The sequence below is a fragment of the Macaca nemestrina genome, chromosome 2 (assembly GCF_043159975.1).
Source record: "Macaca nemestrina isolate mMacNem1 chromosome 2, mMacNem.hap1, whole genome shotgun sequence".
NCBI lineage: Eukaryota > Metazoa > Chordata > Mammalia > Primates > Cercopithecidae > Macaca > Macaca nemestrina.
The window spans coordinates 62551270-62574659 of NC_092126.1; the positions used below are offsets into that span (position 1 = coordinate 62551270).

At 40.6% G+C, this 23390-nt stretch overlaps 1 protein-coding gene across 14 annotated transcripts in view; it reads left to right on the plus strand.

Moving 5' to 3' along the window:
* Nucleotides 1-23390, plus strand: part of LOC105488541 (schwannomin interacting protein 1) — an 804156-nt gene that overhangs the window by 740834 nt on the left and 39932 nt on the right. The window contains exon 1 of one of the 14 annotated variants that reach the window (XM_011752731.2): nt 5385-5641. The exons of 12 other annotated variants lie outside the window; for them this stretch is intronic. In XM_011752731.2, coding sequence (XP_011751033.1) covers nt 5612-5641 — 30 coding nt within the window. In that variant the 5' untranslated portion in view covers nt 5385-5611. Of the gene's footprint in view, nt 1-5384; nt 5642-18515; nt 18820-23390 lie in introns of those variants that run through there. One more of the 14 variants, XM_011752730.2, reaches the window with a different exon arrangement.

Here is a 23390-nt window from a genome sequence, read left to right on the forward strand (position 1 = left end):
TAAAGGTTTATTGTCTGTAGATGATGCCAGTTTTGTTGGTGGCAACAATACAGGTTGAGCATTCCCCAACCCCAAAATCTGAAATCTGAAATGCTGCAAAGTCCCAAACTTTTTGAGTACTGACATGATGCCACAAGTGGAAAATTCCACACCTGACCTCATGTGACAGGTTGCAGTCAAAATGAAGTCAAAATTTTGTTTCATGTACAAAATTATTTTGAAATATTATATAAAATTACCTTCAGGTTATGTGTATGAGGTGCATATGAAACAAAAATGAATCTTGTGTTTAGACCTGGGTGCCATCCATAAGATATTTCATTATGTATATGCAGATATTCCAAAATCCAGGACATTTCTGGTCTCAAGCACTGTGGATAAAGTTTACTCAACCTGTAGTGACAAGTAATTCTTCTTTGGGTGGGGTATTCAAGGACCTAGTTTCCCCTGATGTCCACATATTAATTTTTTCATCATTCCTTTTCTTTCATTGCCCAGTAAAGAAGTACCACTTAAGCTATATGTGTACTTACTCTCCCCAATTTCCTGAGGAGAAGCTTAAAAGTTATTACTTAAGATGGTGACTTCCCTGCTCATCTTTCCCACCCCCAATATTTCATTTTTTCTAACATTTCAATTTGAACAGAATAATAACAACATAATAAGAACAGAATGGAAGGGGTTTTGGACAACAAAGATAGTGATATAAAGTCATATCCTCAGGCCATCTGAGCATAAGTTTCAAAAGTGAGTAACTAGGGTCAGGAACTGACTGGAAGGGGCATACGAAACTTTCTGGCATAAGCCGTGTGAGTTAAGTGCAAGAGTTGACTTTCCAGTGGACTTTTTTCCACAAATACCCATTGCTGCCCCACTTAGATTCAACAACTGATGTTTAATAAACTTGCTTTGTCACAGCTTTCCACTGACCTATCCATCTACCCATCCATCAATTCCTCTCATTTACTTCATGTGCTTCAAAGTAAGTTGCAGACATCAGTAAGTGCCCTAAATACTTTAGCCTGCATATCATCAACTTGAGTTCATGTTTATTCTTGTTTATTCTTTTGGGGTAAATTTTATGTACAAAGAAATGCACATATCTTAATGTTTTATTCAATGTGTATTGACAAATACACACCTGTATAGCCAAACACTTAAACAACTCACACAGCTTATGCCAGACAGTTTCCTACTACCCTTCCGGGTCAGTTCCTGACCCATGCTATTCACTTTCAAAACTGTATGCTCGATGGCCTGAGGATGTAACTTTTTACTATTATATTTATTGTCCAAAACCCCCTTTCATTCTGTTGTTGCTAATTGCCACAATTGAAAAAAAAAAATGTTTTTCTGGATTTAAAGACACAATAGTTTGTAGGTGGCAGAAACAATATTTTAATAAGGAAATAATCTAAATTTTCTTCCCTTAAAACATATCTTGAATTGAGTTTTAGGTAGACCCACACTGCAGCCTCACTCTTACTTTATGATAGATTTTGATTTCAAGGGCAGCCTCATTTGGCTCAGTCAAAAGGGGTTTATTTCTCCAAGTCTAGTGGGTCCTCATTTAGTATTCATCTTAGTCTGTTAGGGCTGCTATAATAAAATATCATAAACTGGGTAGCTTATAAACAACAGAAACTTCTTAGAGTTCTGAAGACTGAGAAGTCCAGGATTAAGGCACCAGCAGATTTGGTATCTCATGAGGCCCCGTTTCCTGATGTATAGATGGCAATGGCATCTTCTCACTGTGTCCTCACACAGCAGAAGGGGCAAGGCAGCTCTCTTGGGCCTCTTTTAAAAAGGGCATGGATCCCATTTGTGAGGACTTCACCCTCTTGACCTAATCACCCCCTAGTGGCTCCACCTTTGAATACCATCATACTGGTGATTAGGTTTCAACATACAAAGTTTGAGGACACACACATTCACCATACTCATTTAGTATGAACCCATATGAAACATACTCATTTGGTATGAACCCAGAAAATCAGGTTTGTTTCTTTGGTTTCCTTGCTTTGATGCCTTTTTGTTGTTGGACATGCCACAACTTTCTTAGACCTTGGTTTCCATATCTGAACAGTAACAGGGTTAGGCGAAATGATCTCTTGAGGTCTCATCTAAATTTGAAACGCAATACTTTTTATGGGAAGGGAAGCTGTGAAGATCTGAGAAGAAAAAAAATAATCTCTATGCTACAAAGACTATGCTTCACATAAAGAGCTCATCGATATTTTTTAGTTAAAGATAACAAATGTTACTGCAGTTTGGTAAATTATTCTAGCTTAAGTGTTCTTGGAACAGCTGGTTTCTGTTTAAAGTTTTTTGCACTAGCAAATCATACTTCAAATTATAACACAAAGTTGTTTCCAATGAATGACTATAAAGAGAAGCCTGTCTAATATATTCATTTTTTTTTCATCTTGTTTATACCTCTTGGGAGAGTTTTTTTGACAGGATTTGGGATACAATTGTCAGAAATCTGTTCTCCCTAGAGCCACCTCTGAGTCACTTCCACTATTTACGGAACAGCAACTGTGAAGAGTGGAATCATGTTTAGACTTTTTTTTTTTAACAACACATGATAAATGTCTTTGGGAGCTTATGTAATATATTCCAGTGTCTTCAGTTTTCAGAAGAGACAGAGTCCAGGAAGCAGCTTTTTAACCTTTGCACAGCTTGGAAACATGTTCCTGAGTCTTAGGATCGTAGATTGTCAAGGGAGTAACTTGAGTAAGGTTTTAACTGCCTTTGAAGTTAGAGCTGTTCTGTCCTGGAAAGTGTTTTTTATATTAAACATAAGATTTCCACTTCATCTTATCTGCTACCTTGCAAAATGAACTTTTTTCCTTGGGCCTGCTCTTCTTTGCTCATATTTAGAATTCCAGAACCTTGGCCGGGCATGGTGGCTTAGGCCTGAAATCCCAGCACTTTGGGAGGCCAAGGCGGGTGGATCACCTGAGATCAGGAGTTCGAGACCAGCCTGGCCAACATGGTGAAACTGTGTCTCAACTAAAAATACAAAAATTAGCTGGGCGTGGTGGCGCGTGCCTGTAGTCCTGGCTACTCGGGAGACTGAGGCAGAAGAATTGCTTGAACCTGGGAGGCAGAAGTTGCAGTGAGCCGATCACGCCACTCCAGTCTGGGTGACAGAGTGAGACTCCATCCCCCTTCCCCCCACCCCCCCAAGAAAAAAGGAATTCCAGAACCTCATTGGGTGGTTGTATTGCACGGCACTCTACACAGAAGTCTCTGTCTCTGAGAGAAGAATGGAGTTTTAGGATGGGGGTGTATTGTTTATTGTTTCTTATCCCTGAAAAGTTTCCATCTTCTTTTCTTGATCTTGGCTCATTCCCTATGCCCAGGCTTCTGCTTCATTCATCAAGCTTTCGTTGTGTAGCCAGTGAGTAGGCCTAGAAAGTCCTGCACATGTTATGTGGCCCACCTCTCTCCTGGACTAGGAAGGATAAGGGCAGTGAGCTTCTGCAGGGTGAGTCTCCAGAGTATTTTTCCTTTCAACCTGCTGCTGAAATTGAAGCCTCTGAGGATACCAGTTGAGTTTTCACGGCCATCTTTTTATTCTCCTCACTAGGAAGGCTGAAATGAGTGTGCTTGTGAGTGCATCAAGGGAGTCGAATTGAGATAGCAGGTTTTGCTCCTGCTTGAATCTCAAATAGTAAAAATTTAGAATTTTTATAAAAGTAGGTTTTTGTCATTCCACAAAACAGATAAGTTATTAAAAGTACATTAGCAAATAATCCTAACACAAACCGTTTTTTAAGAGAGTGCCTGATATGAAAACTTGTCAAACATGTCAATTCTATTTCACACACAAAAAGTACCTATTTTCTCTGTCAGTAGCACAGTGAAACAGCGTGGTTAATGGGAAGAGGAAGAGTTTTTGAGACGGCTACATAAGTAGAACATAGGACAGATATATACTAAAATAGCTTAAAAATAATGTCCCTATTGATTTTTTTAATTTGATGGTTTAAATTCAGTCATGTTTTTGTTAAGTACCATTGAGGTACTCAGAGCTATTTTATTAAGAAACGACATGGGCTGGGCGTGGTGGCTCACACCTGTAATCCCAGTACTTTGGGAGGCCGAAGCGGGCAGATCACAAGGTCAGAAGATCGAGACCATGCTGTCTAACACGGTGAAACCCCATCTCTACTAAAAAAATACAAAAAAAATTAGCCGGGCCTGGTGGCGGGCGCCTGTAGTCCCAGCTACTCGGGAGGCTGAGGCAGGAGAATGAGGCAGGAGAATGACGTGAACCCGGGAGGCAGAGTTTGCAGTGAGTTGAGATCTTGCCACTGCACTCTAGCCTGGGCAAGAGAGTGAGACTCTGTCTCAAAACAAAACAAAAAAGAAACAACAAAACTAATTGCCTGTGGCAACTGAGGAATATAGGTAAGAAAATTTTATTTAACTTTTCCCCCTTAATTTTCTCATTACATTAGCTTGAGGAATTTACAGCCCAGTTTTTTCTTTTTGTATATCCTCAAGTCCTAAAGTGGCCCTGAAGCCACTCAGAAATTGGCCCCAGTTTTTTTCCCAGAAACATGCATTGTCTGACTTGTATTTCCTTTGAGTATTGTTCGCAAGTCCAGAATTACTCGCTCTCAGGGAGGGTCGGTCTGTTCCAAGATTTTTATATGCTACATTGGCGGTGTCCATATTTTCAAGTCACAGCATTGGTTAATAATATATGTACAAAGCCTTACATTTAAAAAAAAAAAAAAACCTTCCAATTAAGACTTTAGTTTTCATGAAATAAATTATAGTGATTTTAATATTTTAATAAGCTGTCTCCCTAAAAAAACTTATAACAGCAATTATTCCATCTTATTACTATTTGACTTAAAAAGAAGCTAGGAGCCAAAAAGAAGCGGGGAATTTAAAGAATTACAAATAATCCTTTTAAAGAGTAAAGACCTTTTAGTTATAAAGTTGACAAACACTTCAAAAACTCAACATAGACAAACATCCTTTCATTGTTGGTATTCAGAATGGATTGCTCTCTGTTTAGCATGTTAAACGTTCTAAAATTATCTTTAAGGCCTTTTTTTTTTTTTTGATAAGCACCAGCCAAGCAGCATTAGTGGGCAGGAAGGATGATGCCTGAGGTTAGAAATGTTCAACTGCAACATTGATTTGTGTCTGTCTCTCTCCCTCTCCCTTGCTGGCCTTTTTCTCGTTAATGAGGACTAGAATGTTTCCACATCAGTTAACTGCCTTCATAAAGCACCAGAAGGTCACACCAGCTCCAGACTGATCCTTTTCTTTGTGCCTATAATATAATTGGCTGATTGTGCGGGTGATGAGCGCCCCCTCCCCCAGCCCGGTCCCAGCTCCATGTTCCTAAGCCTGCCTCACTGGTTTCGGAGGACTGGAGAGCAGCTCAGCTCTCTAGCTGCGCGCTTCCCGGCACAGGCAGTGCCACTGCGCAGGTTGATCAGCGAAACAGCATCCATTTTAATCTGCGGGGAGCCCCTGCCTTACCAGGGCGTTCTCTCCGCCCGCCAGTGGATGCTCCGCGCCTGCCCTCCGCAGCCTCGCTCAGCAGTCCTGCGTTGGGGTCTGCGCCCTAGGATGCACTGAGATGGTACATCAGGATAACTGCTCGTATCAGGTAAAATTTAAAGCCTGATTCTGAGGCCGGCATCCTTTGGGAGAGGAGGCCTTCCTCTTCCAAAGCAGCAGGTTGCCTCTTTCCGGATATTCAAGGGATTTTGCCATCCTCTGCGCCTGGCCTTCATCACATACAGTATCTGAATTGTAATTAGGTTTTCTGGGGAGTAATGGGGCAGAAAACACTGCTTCCTTGGCCTTTAAAGCATTCGTGAAATTCACGGAGGTGATTTGTGCTTTGCATATTCTGTATGTCTGCAAATAAGAGGAATTGCTTTGGACTGTAATTTGAATTTAAGGGAATTTCAGAGGAAAATCTGTTTGGAATCTCACATCGATAACATTGGAAAACGTAATTTTTGCTCGTTGCATAGGATGTGAGTTGCTTCACATCCAGCTTTTAGGACTGTCTTTAAGAAATTATGTAAATAGATAGTCGCGATTGATAATCTTAGAAATTTTCAAAAATCACCCAGTATGCACTTGATGTTTAAAGTTGCACTTGTGTGTCTTTCTGAACTTATTTTTACTAGTATGTTGTTTTAATTGGTTGGTAAATAAGCATTAAAGTATCAACATGCATCAAAAACTCCAAATAGAAAAATCTTAGTAATGCATATTCATTTGTATGGTAATTTTCTACTGGAGTTATGAATTAGACACTTAGACGATTGCAAAAGATCGGCTCTAGAGTGTTTAGTAACTCCTTGTTAGGACTTGGACTGTTGAGGCAACATTGAAAGTATCTTTGTTGAAAACAGACAGCAAGAATGTTCTCAGAGAAATTGCTCTTTGCAGCAGCAGGCACGGCTGGTCCAAATCCTGGAGAGTTAATATTGGGATATTACACAACTGACTGAGTTTAGAAGCTCTGAGAGACCAATTCTCTAACTTAACAATGCCTCTTCCTTGTGTGAGGTAGGTTACCTGAGACAAGCAAATGTTTCTCATAAGGTCAGATTTCACAGTGGTAAATATGTGCAGGCAAAATAGTGCATTTCACAAAACTCAAGGCAGTGGTTTCTCAGCTAAGTAACATGTGCCTATAAAATGTATTTATATACTTTGTCTTGCTTAATAACTAGAAATTTGTACTTACAGATTTATTTTATAGTATTTTCATTTTATGGTACATTTAGGGCCATAGATCCTAAATATCCAGCTTCATGCTTCACAGTAATTCTTTCCACGAGAAAGGGGTCAGAGATGCTGAGAAAACAACCAACATGTCACTTACACATAATATAGAACTTGAGGGTAGGGGATGTCAAGTATGTATGGAGAGCCTAATCTACACATGGCATGGCTCCAGGTGATTGAATTACTATAATAATTAAAATAACTTTCTCTTTTCAAAGAAGCTATTTACTTCATTTTTGAAGGGCAAGCTACTATAAGATTATTCTCTATGTCTTTTCATTAGGTTTAACATAAAAGCATTGTGTTCGTAGGTTGAAAATTGGTCAAATATCAGCAATTTCATCTGGAGAAAAGGGGTTATGTTAGCATTCTGCTTCTTCCAAAGGAAGATAAATTGATTTTATTTTACATGAGCTGCAATATATAACAGTGTCATTATGTGTTTAATAGTTTTGAAGTATTTATTGCTTTTCCACAATAAAATTAAGTGTATTGGTTGGGTAATAATGGTCAATAGATTCTGCATCTGCATGGGATTTTATAGTAGAACTACCTACATGTGTGTGTTCTTTTGAAGCGCTCTGTCTTTATACATAGTTCAACAAAACAGAAACATTAACCTTGAAGCCAAATCTTAATCCCACTTAGAAACCTTCATTTTAGAACCCAGCTGGCACCACATGCAATTGGATTCAGAAAAGGTGCTTTCTCTAAGTCCTTAGCTTGATGTTTGTAGTCACTGATGATATCTGCAGTTGAATGGCTTTCGGAAACTTCCCCACCATTTTACAAGGACTTACTTATTTTTTGAGGATGATATTACAGTGGTTAAAAGCAAATTTCTTAGGTTAGCATTTTTAGTCAGTTGATAGAATTTATTTGAAATATTGATTCCTTTTCTCCCATAAATGATATACACCAAGATTTCTTAATAGATAGTTCATGAATGGGGGCTTCAGGGACCATTCCCCTGAAAATTGCATGCACATTTTGGTGCTTTTGTATAGATGTTCATCATTGTTGTTGTGGTTGTTATTGTCATCATAATTACAGCAATAATAGCCTTCTATGTGCTTTACCTACCCCTGCCCTTGCCCACACTCCATAGTCTATTTTCAACACAGTTTCCAAAATGAGCTTTTAAAACTGAAGACAGATCATGTCCCGTATCTCAAAAATTTTAGTTTATCATCCTGCTCAGAGTAAAAATCCAAGTCCTCACAGGGCTTTATATCAGCTCATCTCTGCTTCCTCTTGGACTCCTCTCCTATATTCCTGATTTCCTCCACTACCTTCCCACCATGCTGGGCTGGCCCTGCACCTGCTATTCCTTCTGCCTGGCGTGCACCCCTACCTCCCCTACCCACCCCCCTCCCCGCCTCACTGTGTAGGGTTGCCAGATTTAGCAAATAACCTACAGCGTTTGGGACATAGACTAAAATATTGTTCACTGTTTATCTGAAATTCACATTCAACCAGGCATCTTATATTTTACATCTTATACATATTTACCTTATATTGTCACCTCTACCCCCATCCATTACTCTCTCACTTTCTGCGAGTGTTTGCTCAGATGTCACTTCTAGGTGAAGCCTTATCTGGATATAATCTGTAAACTTCCAGCTCTCCAGTTCTATCCCAATATTTCTTTTTCTTTCTTTCTTTCTTTCTGTCTGTCTGTCTGTCTGTCTTTATTTTTTGAGACGGAGTCTCGCTCTGTTGCCCAGGCTGGAATGCAGCAGTGCGATCTTGGTTTACTGCACCCTCCCTCTGCTGGGTTCAAGCAGTTCTCCTACCTCAGCCTCCCAAATAGCTGGGATTACAGGCGCCCGCCACCACACCCAGCTAATTTTTGTATTTTTAGTAGAGACGGGGTTTCACCATGTTGGCCAGGCTGGTCTCAAACTCCTGACCTCACGTGATCCCCCCACTTTGGCCTCCCAAAGTGCTGGGATTACAGGCATGAGCCACCGCGCCTGTCCTATCCCAATATTTCTATCATGCTTCTCTATTTTTTTACTTATCATTTATCACCATTTATCATAGTACATATTTTACTTAATTATTTGTCTATTTTCTAGCTCCCTCACTCACATCATGAGGGCAGGGATTTTATCTTTGTTCTATCTGCTTTCCCAATGCTTAGAATAGGTCCTCAAGTAATACGGATGGATATGTCTACTATTTGTAAAATTGACTAACAAAAAAGGCATTGTAAGGCCGGGTGCGGTGGCTCACGCCTGTAATCCCAGCACTTTGGGAAGCCGAGGCGGGCGGATCACGAGGTCAGGAGAAACTATCCTGCTTAACACAATGAAACCCCGTCTCTGTTTAAAAAACACAAAAAATCAGCCGGGCGTGGTGGCGGGCGCCTGTAGTCCCAGCTACTCGGTAGGCTGAGAATGGCGTGAGCCGGGAAGGCGGAGTTTGCAGTCGAGATCGCGCCACTGCACTCCAACCTGGGTGACAGAGCAAGACTCCGTCTCAAAAACAAAAAAAAAAAAAAAGAAAAAAGGCATTGTCAACATTCTATGGCACTGTGGTTTCTTATTTTACGACTTTCAGTCCTACGCCTTCCCCTCTTCCACCATTAACCTGCACTGTTTTCATTGTGTGTGGGCTGATTCTCTCTCCCCTTATTTCTTGTTAGTTTTCTCATCTGTGAAATGGAGACTTTCCCAGTTAACTTCCTGGCATGATTGTTGCCAGGTTCTCTGCCAGAGGCTGCCTTTCTGCATAAACAAGTCAGTTATCATGAATTAAGAGCTCCCTTCTTCTTGTGTCATTTCTTCTGAGCACATCGGGTTCAGTGAGGATTGTTCAGCGGCCCAGGGAAACCGTGTCTCACTTCATTTCCCAGTTGTATCTTGCTAATATGTAGAAATACAATGGATTCTTATACATTGCTTTTCTAAATGGATGGCTGTTTTGAAAAAGAGAGCTTCGCTGCTGCCAAGAGCCCGAACACCCCTGTTTGAGCAAGGGTTTGTATGCACTGTTCTTTGAACAACTTAAACCAAGGAGGAATAAACAGAAGGAATTCTCCTACAGAATTTTTCATGGTGGTTTTGTTTCGTTTTTAAAGGTGCTCACATTGTCGTCATCTTCATATACTTTTCTTCCTCACAGGATTTATTTTAGCAAAGAGGTTATTGAGGCATGTGTTGTCATTTTTGGTCATAGCCCTGTTAAAAGATAGAGCTATTGACCTCCATTTTCCAGTCTTGGGAGGAAGCCAATCTCTTCAGGAAAGAAATTCGCCCACAACTTCAGGCCTGGCAGCCTTCAAGAGGCCAAATTTTTCTAAATGGTTTTTGATAGACAGCTTAGAAATATTGTAAACTTGAATGCACAAGTTTAGGTCGAAGGGTCCATTTTGCTTAAAAGCTCTTAAATATTTTTTCCCTCTTTCCTGGAGTGGGGTTTTGGGATAAGTGTGTATATAAAAACAATGACGTGCTTTCATACCTTTCTTGCCATTGCTTAAATTCCCTTATGACCGCCCCAGATATAGATCACACTCTGACATTCTTAGCTGCTGTGGGAATGGAGACTTGAAGAAGAAAAAGTAAAATAGTGTGTGAATAACACTCATCTTTTTCCTCCCTTGGGAGCATAAAGAGTCCCTTCTTCAAACACATGCCAGGTCATGAGAAGCACGGTCAGAAATCTTTAATGCCTCCCTGTGTTCCTTAGGATACATTTCAGACTCCTCTGCATGGCCTTCAAGGCCCGACATTTGTTTCTGAACCCTGGGCAGAAATGCTTCTTGCTCCAGACCCTTTACTCCTGCCTTCACACTGCCATCAGTTCTTAGCTGCAATGCCTCAGGCTGAGATGTCACCTACCCACACACCACCTGCTCCCACCCACTGCAGGCTAATGCAGCTTTCAAGGCTCAAATGCCACCTCCTTCAGGAAACTTTTCCCACTTATTTCTCAGTCCAAATTTCTCCTTCTCAGTACATTTTGTTTTTACTTGTATTAGAACCCATTTACAACTATTTACATATAGGTCTGTCTCCTCCATTAGATGACAAGTGCCTTTTTTTTTTTTTTTTTTTTTTTTTACGGAGTCTTGCCCATAAAGACTCCACGCCCAGCTAATTTTTTGTATTTTTAGTAGAAACCAGTTTTCACCATGTTGGCCAGGCTGGTCTCAAACTCTTGACCTCAGGTGATCTGCCCACCTCGGCCTCCCAAAGTCCTGGCATCACAGGCGTGAGCCACCGCGCCTGGCTGACAACAGGCTTCTTGAAGACAAGCGACCTTCTTTAAATTTTCACAAGTCTCTGCCTTGTACACAGAGTATGCGTTCAATAAATGTTTGTTGGATTGAATGGCACTTTATGCAATTGTTGCTGTTCTGAGTCCCTAGGATCAAGGTTTCCCATCGTAACCCCAGAGATAAGCTCAGATCCGTATGTTGTAACAAGGAGTTGGTGAAGCTGACCTCAGAAGTCCATGTACCTGGCTTCTCAGCCTCTTGGCCAGTTGCCAGCACTTTAAACATTTCTTGTGCCAGAATGGGGGATGCAGTGCAAGGCACAAAATAAATGAATCACTGGGATGCATAGACATTCCAGCCTTCCCAGAGACAATGCATTAAGAAAATACCTCTATGCCTACTTATTCATCCAGAGAATTTTCCCAAGATGAACCTCATGGTCTATCCCCAAGTGCTTTGCAAATACTCATTTCCAAGCTGCCTTTCTTACTATAATGATTTTGCAAAGTTTTAATACATCCATCTGCCTTATAAAGGGATAATTTTACTACTGCATGGAATACCAAAGTTTTCTGTGGCCAAATGTTTCAGCCCAATTCAGGTATCATACCCAGCACGTAAAGTAAAAGACACCCTATGTTGCTCTTAAATGATAAAACTAGGGAGTATATCAGTTTAAGTAGTACATCAAGATATTCTTAAAATTCTTGTTGGAGAAAGTAGTAAACAGCCTTTTATGCCCAGATTCTAGTGGGTCATTTAATGGTTAACAAAGGAGAGCAAATATATTCTATCCCTATCGACACCAGGACAAGTGAGGACTAGTCTCTCAATCCCTTCTTCCTGTGACTGAGAAAACAAGGTATCAAATTTGAGTTCAAGATTCCACCCAATTTAAGCCTGGTTTCATCCACAGCAGGGAAAAAGATATTAGAATGGAAAAGGGAATTTCAAAGCATTTTAGTGCTCTATGTGATGGAGGCTTTTAAATATAAGTTCATAAGACAATTTTCTGTTTTAGTCTATAGATTTTTTTATGGGGAATTTTTTTTCTATAGTTAACAGTGCTGAAGAGTACTTGGTCTTCATTGTTTTGCCTGTTTAAAATATAATTATGTTCTGCCTTGTTGAGATATAGTTCTGTTTTTCCAAAGAGGTAGTAACCTTTGAAATCAATAAAATAATTTTGGCGATAAATTTATATGCATTTTTTTTTAGCTTAGATGACTGGAAATCTAATTTATATGCTTTACCACAAAAGGAGCACAATGATAAGAGCCCCACATGGAAAAAAAAAAAAATTAGCAGGGCTTCACTGTGGGCCTGATCTGAAATAGAAATTTAGTACAAGCACATCATTTCTATTTAAAGTAGCACGTGGGCCTCAAACTTCATGATTCAGACTTCGAGTGATTTTAAGAAGTACATATGTGAAACATATTTTAATACAAAGGTCTAGTATTTATTCTTGGAAAGGATGGTGGTGATGGGGGATGGGAAGGAAATGGGGCATCTCTGTGGAAAATATCACATTGCATTGATGTTTGCTTGAAAGTAGAGACTCCCTGTTCATGCACATACATACACACAAATATATAAAATATTGGGCAACTAATCGCAATTTTACATACAGAAGCCCAACATTAATAGAGCCATATCCCACTGGAGTCATATCCCATTATTTATTTATATTCTCTATACCAAGGGAAAGTTTGAAATATTGGACTTAGTATTCCCCTGTGCACTATTATATAGGAGCATCAGAAACTACCAAGCTTCCTGAAATAGAAAGTAATTTGACAAAACTGCTTGAATTCAGAAGAAAACAACCATCAGAGAGGCCTAAGTGACAATCAGTGTAGGAAAGCCATTAATGGGGAAAGAACACACAGATAAACATAATGAGGACATTATAATTGGTTCCACTTGGAAGCTGTACGATGGTCATCAGAGTGACCGTAGTTGAGTTTCTCGTGCTCAGTTTTAATTGAACAGGAAGATTTACAACCATGGCCCATGATCTTTTAGATGTGGGAAAACGTGTGACACTCTGTCTACTCCCAACATTGCCACATCCCCACCCCATACTTTTAATACCATTATTTTGATTTTTTAAAAATCTATGCAGCAAAGTCCTTTAAATGGCCTGCATATTTTCATGGCTTTTCTAGCTGTCAGAATACTTTAATTGAAAAGCAAACCAAATTTAGATGAACTTTGCACAGAAGAAAAAAATTATTTGAAAAGAAGTTATAAATCTAGTACATGGAATATGGATGTTAAGGCCGAGGAGAAGGCAGTGGGAGATGAAGGGTTAATCAGGATGAAATCAAGTTTCCATGTATGAATAGGAAAATCTTTTGACAGCGCATAAGTGATCTCCCAGTAATGTGGTCAGTGTTCTCAGAGTCAATAATTTCCACTAGTGGCTGATAATGATCATTTAAAAGCATTAACTCACGTGAGCAATGTGACTTGCAATTCAGATCATGGCTCAACAGGAAAGCGAAGCTCTTCATGCTAGTCCTTGAAATTCAGAGCAGGAGTGGGAAGAGGCTTTTTCAACCTCAGGGATTCTAAGTGACTGTGCGTAGGTTTTCTGAGGGAGAGCACTAGTAACTGGGCCCATCTTATGCCTGGACAGTTCATTCTAGAGAGGGCAGCAGCAGAAGAGTACCAGAGACCATCCCCATAGAAAGATAGGAGTGGCTGTCTTCCCATTTGCAAGCTACTGCCAAACCATCAGGCATTACATTCAGCTCAAGTCTCTGCCAAGGTGGTGTTTGGTTTTGTGTTTTCCTTGCCTGTATTCATCTGGACCACATGGAAGTGAAATTAATTACAGTGTTGATCCCAAGCATGTGTCAAGGTCTTGCCACCCTGCCTGTAAATGTGGTTTGAAAAAGAGGGATAATGGCTTATAATGATTTTTTTTTTTTTTTTTTTTTGCAAGTTCTAGAGCAACCCTTCTATACTTTAAGGTGTATTCAAAAATCCTAGGGATCTCTTTTTTTTTTAAATGCAATTTCTGATTCAGTGGTTCTGGAGTGGGACTGGAGGGCTTACATTTCTAGAAAGTTCCCAGTGCTGTTGATAATCTGGTTAGAGAACACACTTTGAGTAGCAAAACTCTAGAAAGTTTCACAGATCAGTGATGCCACACATAATAGGAAACTCTCAGATATTTTAAGCTGGCATAAGCTATCCTGAAAATGGTGGCACAGCTCGATCTGGAAAGGGTTTGGGCTGTGAGCCTATCTATGTGCTGAGCTTCTTTAGGGAGGGTGCACAGTGATGTCACCACCACTGAGAACTGCGCTCAACCTCTTGCATTCATGTTTCAGGAGCAGATGTTCTATCACTTGTCTCTGTATAGTGCTTGTTAGAGAATCATTTATGACAAAAAAGGAGCTAGCAGATAGAGGAGTGGAATGGTCTTTTAGTATTCTCAGTACTATTCCTTGTTGCTGTTGTTTCGTTGGGAAATTTCTATCTTGAATTTTGAGGTGCCTTTCTCCAAAAGATAATATATTATCAATGTATGTGTATATACATATGTATGTATATCATTACTATATTACTAGTACAAATATATTAATTTGTATGTATATATACATAATCATGAGAGTTCAGTTTTTCTCATTTTAATTATATATTTAAGCCCACTCTGTTAAAATTAAAGTAAAAAGATATTAGTCATTAGGCATATCATTTTATGTATCTTACTGAGTCTTGCAGCCTCTAAATTTGTATAATTTCATCCATGTTAGCTATCGATTGTAGGTTGCTAAGTGGACTAGGATATTAACCCAGATAAGAATGAATTCACGTAGCAGCTGAACCCCAAGTGGAGTGGACTGAGGTCTGGAAATCAGTACAGTCATGGAGCCAGGAGCAGAATACTGCTTTGCTGCTACTGTGAAAGCCATTTTTACGGTCTTTAGAGCTTTTCAAACTCTGGTCTGCAGAGTGAGTGGGGTCTGCAGGGTCCTAGGGCTTCCTTTCCACAGAGCTTTCCTGAGAGGCTGTGCTGGGGCTGGGATAATAGGAGAATAGAGCATCCAGGTGGGGCGTGGTAGCCCTCCTCATTCAATCAAAGCAGACCCTTTTTTCCTTTTGAACATATGTGAGTTCCACAGAAGATTTCAGTTGAAAAGCACTATTAATGTTTCCTACTGTGGACAGCATTTAGAGGAAACATTTTAAGCAGCGCGGTCATATTTCCTCTGTTCACGTACTTAGTCAACAGCTCTTCATTGTGCGCTTATTGTGTGCAAGGCAGTGTTCTACATGCTATGGGGTAAACAAGATGAATAAACACAAATCTCTGTCCCCTTAGAAAAGAGCTTGAAACCACAGTGGCTGTTGTAAAGAAGCAACGGTGGCGCTAAAAGACACCAGGTAAACTGGAAAGGAAAATTCATCATATAGCGTACTAGGTCCTGACATCAGTGAAGTAGCTTCCGTTTCATTTCTTGAGGCTTCATCAGGAAGAGATATGCGACAATACGTGCTGGGTGTTCCAGATGTATTTGGAAAATGTTGATTCAGCTCTTGATATTGTTATACAGGGAGATGTATTAGTCCATTCTTACACTGCTATAAAGAAATACCTGGCCAGGCGTGGTGACTCACGCCTGTAATCGCAGCATTTTGGGAGGCCGAGGCGGGTGGATCACCTGAAGTCAGGAGTTCGAGACCAGCCTAGTCCACATGGTGAAGCCCCATTTCTACTAAAAATACAAAAATTAGCTGGGTGTGGTGGTGGGCACCTGTAATCTCAGCTACTTGAGAGGCAAAGTGGGAGAATCGCTTGAACCTGGGAGGCAGATGGTGCAGTGAGCCAAGATTGTGCCACTGCACTCCAGGCTGGAGATTCTGTCTCAAAAAAAAAAAAAAGGAAATACCTGAGACTGGATAATTTATAAATAAAAGAGGTTTAATTGGCTTATGGTTCTGCTGGCAGTACAGGAAGCATGGTGGGGGAGGCCTCAGGAAACTTACAATCACAGCAGAAGGTGAAAGGGAAGCAGGTACATCTTCACATGGCCAGAGCAGGAGGAAGGGAAAGAGGGGAGAGGTGCTACACACTTTTAAACAACCAGATCTCATGAGAACTCTTGTCACCAGAGCAGCATTAGGGGGATGGTGCTAAACCATTAGAAACCACCCCCATGATCCAATCGCCTCCCACCAGGCCCTACCTCCAACATTGGTGATTACAATTGAACATGAGATTTTGGTGAGGACACAGATCCAAACCATATATCTAGAGCTCTGCTAGATTTGTCTGTGTTGAACTCTCATCTTTAAAAGCTACACTTGGATGGGCGTGGTGCTTCATACCTGTAATCTCAATACTTTGGGAGGCCGAGATAGGAGGATCACCTGAGCCCAGGAGCTCAAGACCAGCCTGGACAACATAGTGAGATCCTGTCCCTACAAAAAAAATTAAAAATTATCCATGCATAGTGGTGCACACCTATAGTCCCAGCTACTCAGAAAGCTGATGGGAGTATCACTTGACCGTGGGAGGTCAAGGTGGCAGTGAGCCATGATCATGCCACTGCACTCCAGCCTGGGCAACAGAGCAAGACCCTGTCTCAATAAATAAATAAATAAATAAATAAATAAATAAAAGCTATACTTGATTATTTTATTGGGCACAATTATTTCTTGCAGAGGCGACCAGTGTGGGATGGTCTGGCACACCCATTTACAGTGTGAGCTGCAGAGGCAGAGAGCCCATGTTCATCTTCCTTAACCTCACTGAGCTCTTTCATCTTGCTGTAAAACACAACTGATAGTACTGTCTACTCCAAAAGATTATTGAGAGGATTAAAGACATATGTAGGAGGTGCATATAAAGTGCCTGGCACATAGCAACGCCTCCCTCAATAAAGGGTAGCTATTGTTATGTTAATATATGCCAGGTAAGAAGATGCCTGCTTCCTTCATTTTAACTAACCTCCTTTGGCAGGATTTAACATATACAGGGTCCTTCAAACAAGAGCATACTTTAACCCCAAAGTCTTAGCCTTGGTGAATTCTGCTGTATTTTGAGTACCTGCACTGGGCACTGGGAGCAGCAGTCTGTGGCCAGCATTGCCACAGCCCCGGGAAGCATTCTGGGCTGCCTGCATGCAGACAGCGGGCCCCCCATCTGAAGTGAGGGTCCTGGGGTTTGGAGGAGAGTAAGACAAGGGAGATCTTTTCCAGGGAAAACCCTGCCCAAATGCAGATGTGGTTCATGAGAGACAACTTGTTACTGTAACATCTGACAAACATGCAATTAATTCTTTTCGGAACTGAGGTGGGGCAATGAGAATGGAGTAAAGGGAAGATTTCACTTTGGCTCGGGGCTACAGAGGGAAGTATTTCCTTTATAGAAGTAGGGCTATTATAAACTACCTTGAGACACATTTATGCCACAAGTCTTCTACAAATTGAATTTAAAAAAATGTGGAGAGAAATAAGTAGACACTGAAGGTGAGCATGTCAGCAGAGGTTCAGATGCCAAAAGGTTATCTTGAATGGCCTTTTTGCTTTTAGAACTCTGTTCTTAACAGTGTTGTGGTTGCGCAAGAATCTATATTGGACAATTTATTGACTGATATACTTGCTGCTTTCTATCTAAGCTTGTCACAGTGTAAGATGGTGTTGCTAAATGAAGGCTTGCCCTTTGAATTCTTTTCTGACCTATTTCTCCTGCAAACAGTAGCTTTATTTTTTGGAAATAAATAGAGGGCATAATTTGTAGTTTATGACAGTAGTAAGCTGATCCTGATGAGCGTGTGTTTGTGTGTGCACTTCTGCTTGTCTGCGTCTTGCACCAAAACATCCTCCAGCTGTGGGCCTTTTCCCTCTCTTTAGTAAAGCCTGTAAACAAAACCAGAAGCCATGGGAAAAGTGTAAAGAGAGCAGCAGAAAAGAACATTTGCTTTTGTGAAAAAGCCCGCCACTGGTTGAATTTTAAAGAAAAGTTGATGGATCTTTTTCTGTTGCCTATATTAATAGAACAAAGCGCTGCTCCTGGGCAGAAAGGGCCTCCTCTTGTTGGAAGTGAGTTTCAGTCTCGTCCTGGAGATCCTACCAGATGAGACTTTTACACGTGATTTTAAGAAATGATCAGTTTAGGGGGAAAAAAGCAAACATCTGTGTTACAGGTCAGCCTTTAAATTATACTGTTTTCATTTTGTCATGGGATACCCAGCTTTTAACTCAGTAGTGAAGTCGGCTGGGCTGGAAGTTTTCACATCTATTTTTATCCCACACAATCTACCCCTGGTTCAGATTGCTAGTTTCCTCACAGAGCTCCAGTCCACACTCGGCCCTGAACAGGGGAGTTGAATCAGCGTGGCTGAAGCTGAGTGCCTCTCTTTTCCTTTCTTGGGAACAGGAAAGGTGCTGTGGAGAGGAATTGGGGCGGGATCATTCAGGGGAAGGTGACAGCAGATGGTTGGAAGGCCGGAGTCAGCAAGCCAAGTGTCAGGGGCAGAGTGAGCCTCAGAGAACAGCAGCTGCCTGGTGCCAGAGCAAGGAAAGGCCGGGGAGCTGGGCGGGGCGGTGTCTCTGGGGCAGAGCAGGGCAAGAACACACACGGCTGGGCACAGCCTCTTAGCCAGCTCTCCATGTCAGCATGAGCAGTAACCAGGGAACTGGGCAATTGGCATATCAGCCTATCAGAATTCATGGGAGGTTATTTCTTAAGTGAAATTCTAAAGAGTTAAAGGATGAATTTGGACAGTGATGGAATGGATGACATCATCAGTCAAGAATCCTCATTGGATATGGAGGGGAATTATAAAAAGGTAAGGGGGGAGAGCTCTTTTGTTTATAAACAATTGGACCATTTTTCTAACTGGAAGAAAAATCACCCTTGAGGAGTGGCCAAATTCCACATTCAGTGGCTATTGCCATAATATAGTCAGGAAAAACTAAATGCACAGAATCAAATGCATTAAACGAGGGAAGTTCTTTCTGCTTTTCCCAGCTTATATTCATTAATATGTTACAGCAGTAACTAAAACACACATGTTGTTATTCTGAAGTTGAAAAAATTCTATTATGCATTTAACTGCTAGGCAGGCTGTTTATGTGAAGGAATTTTTTAAAAATTACTGACGTATTTACGGTTCTCTGACAAAAAATAATTACTAGAATGTTTAACCTATTTTTCCAATTTTTTGTTTGATTTTATTGACAATGAAAACTATCAAGTTTCAGTTAACATGTTTGGGGTTTTTAGAAGTTGATACAGTATCTGTTCATCTTTTGCCTGCCTTTTTTTTGAAAGTCAGTAAATATATTTTAAGAATGTTTTATATGGTAATGTTCTGGTAATCACAGGCCCGAGTAAAAATAGCTTTAGTTATATGGGTGAGGTCATGAAATTAAACTACGAGTATATGCTTATCTGTCCACAGAAGCCTAAAACACACACTATGTCCTTCCCTCTTCATTATTTGCCATAAGTCAAGTGTAGTTCACAACATGGCATAACGTGAAGAATAAAAGCTCTTGCATCATGGGCCTGAAAATGAAGACCCCTTTACCTCAGAGGCAAATATCAGTTAATGATAGAACAGTAAAACTTGCTACTTGATTTTTAATTTGATCAAATACATCACTAACTTTTTTCCCTGGAGCGAGATATAGAAAGAAGCTTCTGTCATGATAGAGCCTTACATATAGTAATGTAAAATATAGTAGTTTATATCTTATATACATACGTGTGTGTGTGTGTGTGAGTGTGGGGACTGTTTTAAGTATATTCTGTACTTCCTAGAGCAGTTCACAACAGCTTATGTTCTTTCTCCAGAAGCTGAAACTTAAATATGTAAAAGAGGTTTCAGTGACCTGCCATGTTGCCCTTTGTGTTTTTCATCCCTTGTGATCCCCAAGACAGGAATGAGAACCCAAGGTGATAGTTCGCTGAGTCTTATAACCGTAACGCTTCTCAGCTGTCCGCTTCTACCGGAAGTGGTGTGCAAAAGATGCTTGGGACACTCTGCCGTAAGCGTCAGATTGCTTATCCAACTCTGCAGAACAAGTGTAGCTATATCATACTTCTGCTGTTTTCAGTGTCAAAGAACTGGTCATGGTTTCCTCTGTCAAACTGTTTCTCGAATAGAAAAGTATAGGTCAGTTTGCACTTAGGAAAAATGAAAGACATACCATTATTAATGCATTAACAATGAAGTCATCACCGCTGTAGTTTTCTTCTACTTAGAAACAGAGAGAGAACCCAGATGCCTGGAATAAGTGAGCAATGATACACCAGCAACCTGAGACAGGGCTGGCTAAAGCTACAGACATGTAAGGCTCAAGGAGCTTTAAAACATCAACAACAACAAAACAGAATTGCACTGTGTAACCCATTATCTAACAAAGGCAGTAGAATGCCACATATGATTTCAGTATCTGATAGGTTAGTACAAAAAAACTGCGAGATAAACCTTCTAGATGTGTGGCGTGCTCAGAGATCAGTTCATTGTGTTCCAGACCTTAAACATTGTTCTCTTTTCATTGCAGCCTTTTAAATACCTTTCTCAGGCAAAGTGCTTTCAAATTTTTATATGTATCGTGATTATTATGAAGACTTCATTATAATTATCCTTCTTTAAACCCACTCTTTATAATTTTACTATGAGCTTCTAGTGAAACAGGGCAACATATGCTTTTTTAAGAATATGAGGAATAAGAAAATAGTTACCTAGTATAAAAATGACTTTCCCTATTAGAATCTTCCTTTTCTAATTATTTTCTCTAATGTTTTTGCTGTTTTGTTGGCTAAGTAGAAAATTAAATTAGATGCCATAAAGTGGGGCTCTGCAGGCTTTTTTGACCTTGCATTTATCAGTAAGATGGTTTTGAGTCCATGCCTGTAATATACATATATTTTATTCAGAAATAGCACCGACTACTATAAAATATAATATGTATATATAAAAGATATACATATGAATAGACATTTTAAAGAATAAAATGTTTAAAATATAAATATAAGTAAAAGTTGTAATTTTTTTTATATTGTGTGGTACTTTCACCCCATTTTGAGGTCAGTTGTCAAAAACAATTAAAAATTTGATACACCCCTGCTTAGGTACCATAGAATTCCCTGAACCAGTCGCACTAATAAATACCACATGTGTATAGGGATTATTTTACAGAGTTGTTTTGAAGTCAGACAAACAGCCTTCAAGGGGAAAGGTCACTTTCTGATGACTAAAATTAGATTCCACCAAAGCAAAGGAAGAAAAAGATTATGCATCTGTTCCTTTTCCGTGGGGAAGGTTTTGATTGTAAGAAAAATGTTTCATTAAGGACCTCTGGTTTATTCAGTAGTAACAGTAAGACTGCACTCAACAGAAAACAGATCTTAGTGTTTAAGAAGAAAAGTGCAGACCTTAGCAGAATCCGAGGTGTATGCGTTCAGCCCATTATTTCCCTGCCCTGCTGTGAGCAACTTCTGATCCCCTGATAAAGAACCACAGAGCTGATTGTCTTCAGGACCAACATGGTACGCAGCATCTGAGTCAGTGTCCTCATCCATTCCACCATCACTTACCAAGAGCCCTCTCATATTCCTGGCACTGTGCGTGGTGCTAGGATCACCAGTGGGGGACTGAGCTTTCCCTCCAGGAGCTGACAGCCCCAGTGTGGGAGGCACATAAAGGAGCAAACCACATGGAACTGATGCTGCCTGGAGTGTCCAGATAGCTGGTGTGGACTTCTAAAGTGTGCAGCCATTTAGATCTTTTCCTGCCCCAGGAATGTGTACCTTAAACACGAGAGTTGTTCATGTGTACATTCTTGGGGCAGGGAAAGATCTTAATGACACTAATGGAGAGAGAGAAAAGGAAATCGGGAAAATTTAATGTAGAATATGGCAGAAGACTGGCTCCAACTTTGTCCCAGAGCAGAGAAAATGCAGGGAAGCTGGTATTGCCTTCTGTTCCTAGGCCACTATGCACAGAATCAGGGAGCTGACAGCAGGGCGGTGAGTGGGCCCAGGGCCGGGCCAGCCGCTCGCTTCGCTTTGTTCCTCAGGGGTGCCGTCTCGAGTGTTGTGCATCCAATTATGGTGAAAGATTAGGGAGGACCCTGTGAAAAAATTAAAAGGCTGGAAGGAACAATATTTAAAGTGAAGCCACAGCTGCGCCTCATGTTTTTTTTAAAAGGTGAATGGAAATGACTGCTTGAGATAAACTGCAATAAACAGGAACACAGAATGCCAGCTGCCATTCCAGACAAGCGCTCTGCCCTCCCCACACAATTACTGAGGAAAAGCAGCCGTCGACCTCCATTAACCCTCACGTTTTCTTGCCTGCCAGGGCTGAATACGCTTGAAGAACCATGTTAAGTTACCGAAGGCTGGGACCTAGCCCCACCTCAGCCACCTGGGAAAAATCTCTTCCGCTTTGTGGGCCAGGGTCTCCTTTTCTTAAAAGGAAAGAATTAGCCTGATCGGTCTTAGATGTTATAAATGTAAAGATCCCTGGCTCGTGGTTCAGGTTTCTTATCATATCACCCTGTTGGCACAGCTCGGTTAGCCAGCCTGGTCAGGGAGTGGGTTGTTTCAGGTAACTAGAATTTCCAGTGAAATGCAAGTGTGTTAAATGTATTTGTTGTCACACACACATCCGCACAAACGTGAACACACATATGCATACACACGCCCCTTTCCATGTCATGGTCGTCTTCTGCAGCACTCTCTACTTTGTCTCTTTCCCTTCTCCTCGCTAGTTTCCTTAGGCTTCCAGTTCTCCTCATTTTCGTGTATGTGTATGGCTTTTTAAAAAATTGAGATATGATTCACACACATAAAAGTCACCATTTTAAAGTGTACACTTTGATGGTTTTTAGTATATTCATAAGGCTGTGCACACCATCGTCTAATTCCAGAATTTTTCGTCACCCCACAAAGAAACCCTGTACCCATCAGGAGTCACTCCCAAATCCTTTCTTCTCTCAGCCTCTGACAATCACTAATTCACTTTATGTATTTGTAAATGGACCTGTTCCAGATATTTCAGGCTCCTTTTCTCTCCCTTTCTCCATTCTTCTCACTACCTTCCCCACCCCTTCCTTTTAATATTAATAACAGCTACTACTTTATAAATTTTCCCTCTGTGCCAGGCACAGCGCCAAGCACTTTCTATATAGTATTTCATTTAATTATTAAAATAACCTAAAAATAGGTATTATTTCTTTTTGCAGAAGAAGAAACTGAGGCTCAAAGAGTCTCAGTAACTCATAGTCATGTCAGAGTCAACATGTTAAGCAGGGTCTTCGTGACTCTAAATCCTCCTCCCCACCTTCTTTCTGGCCATGAGTCTGTGTCTACCTCCCCTGGATCCTAGGTCCATTCTGACACAGA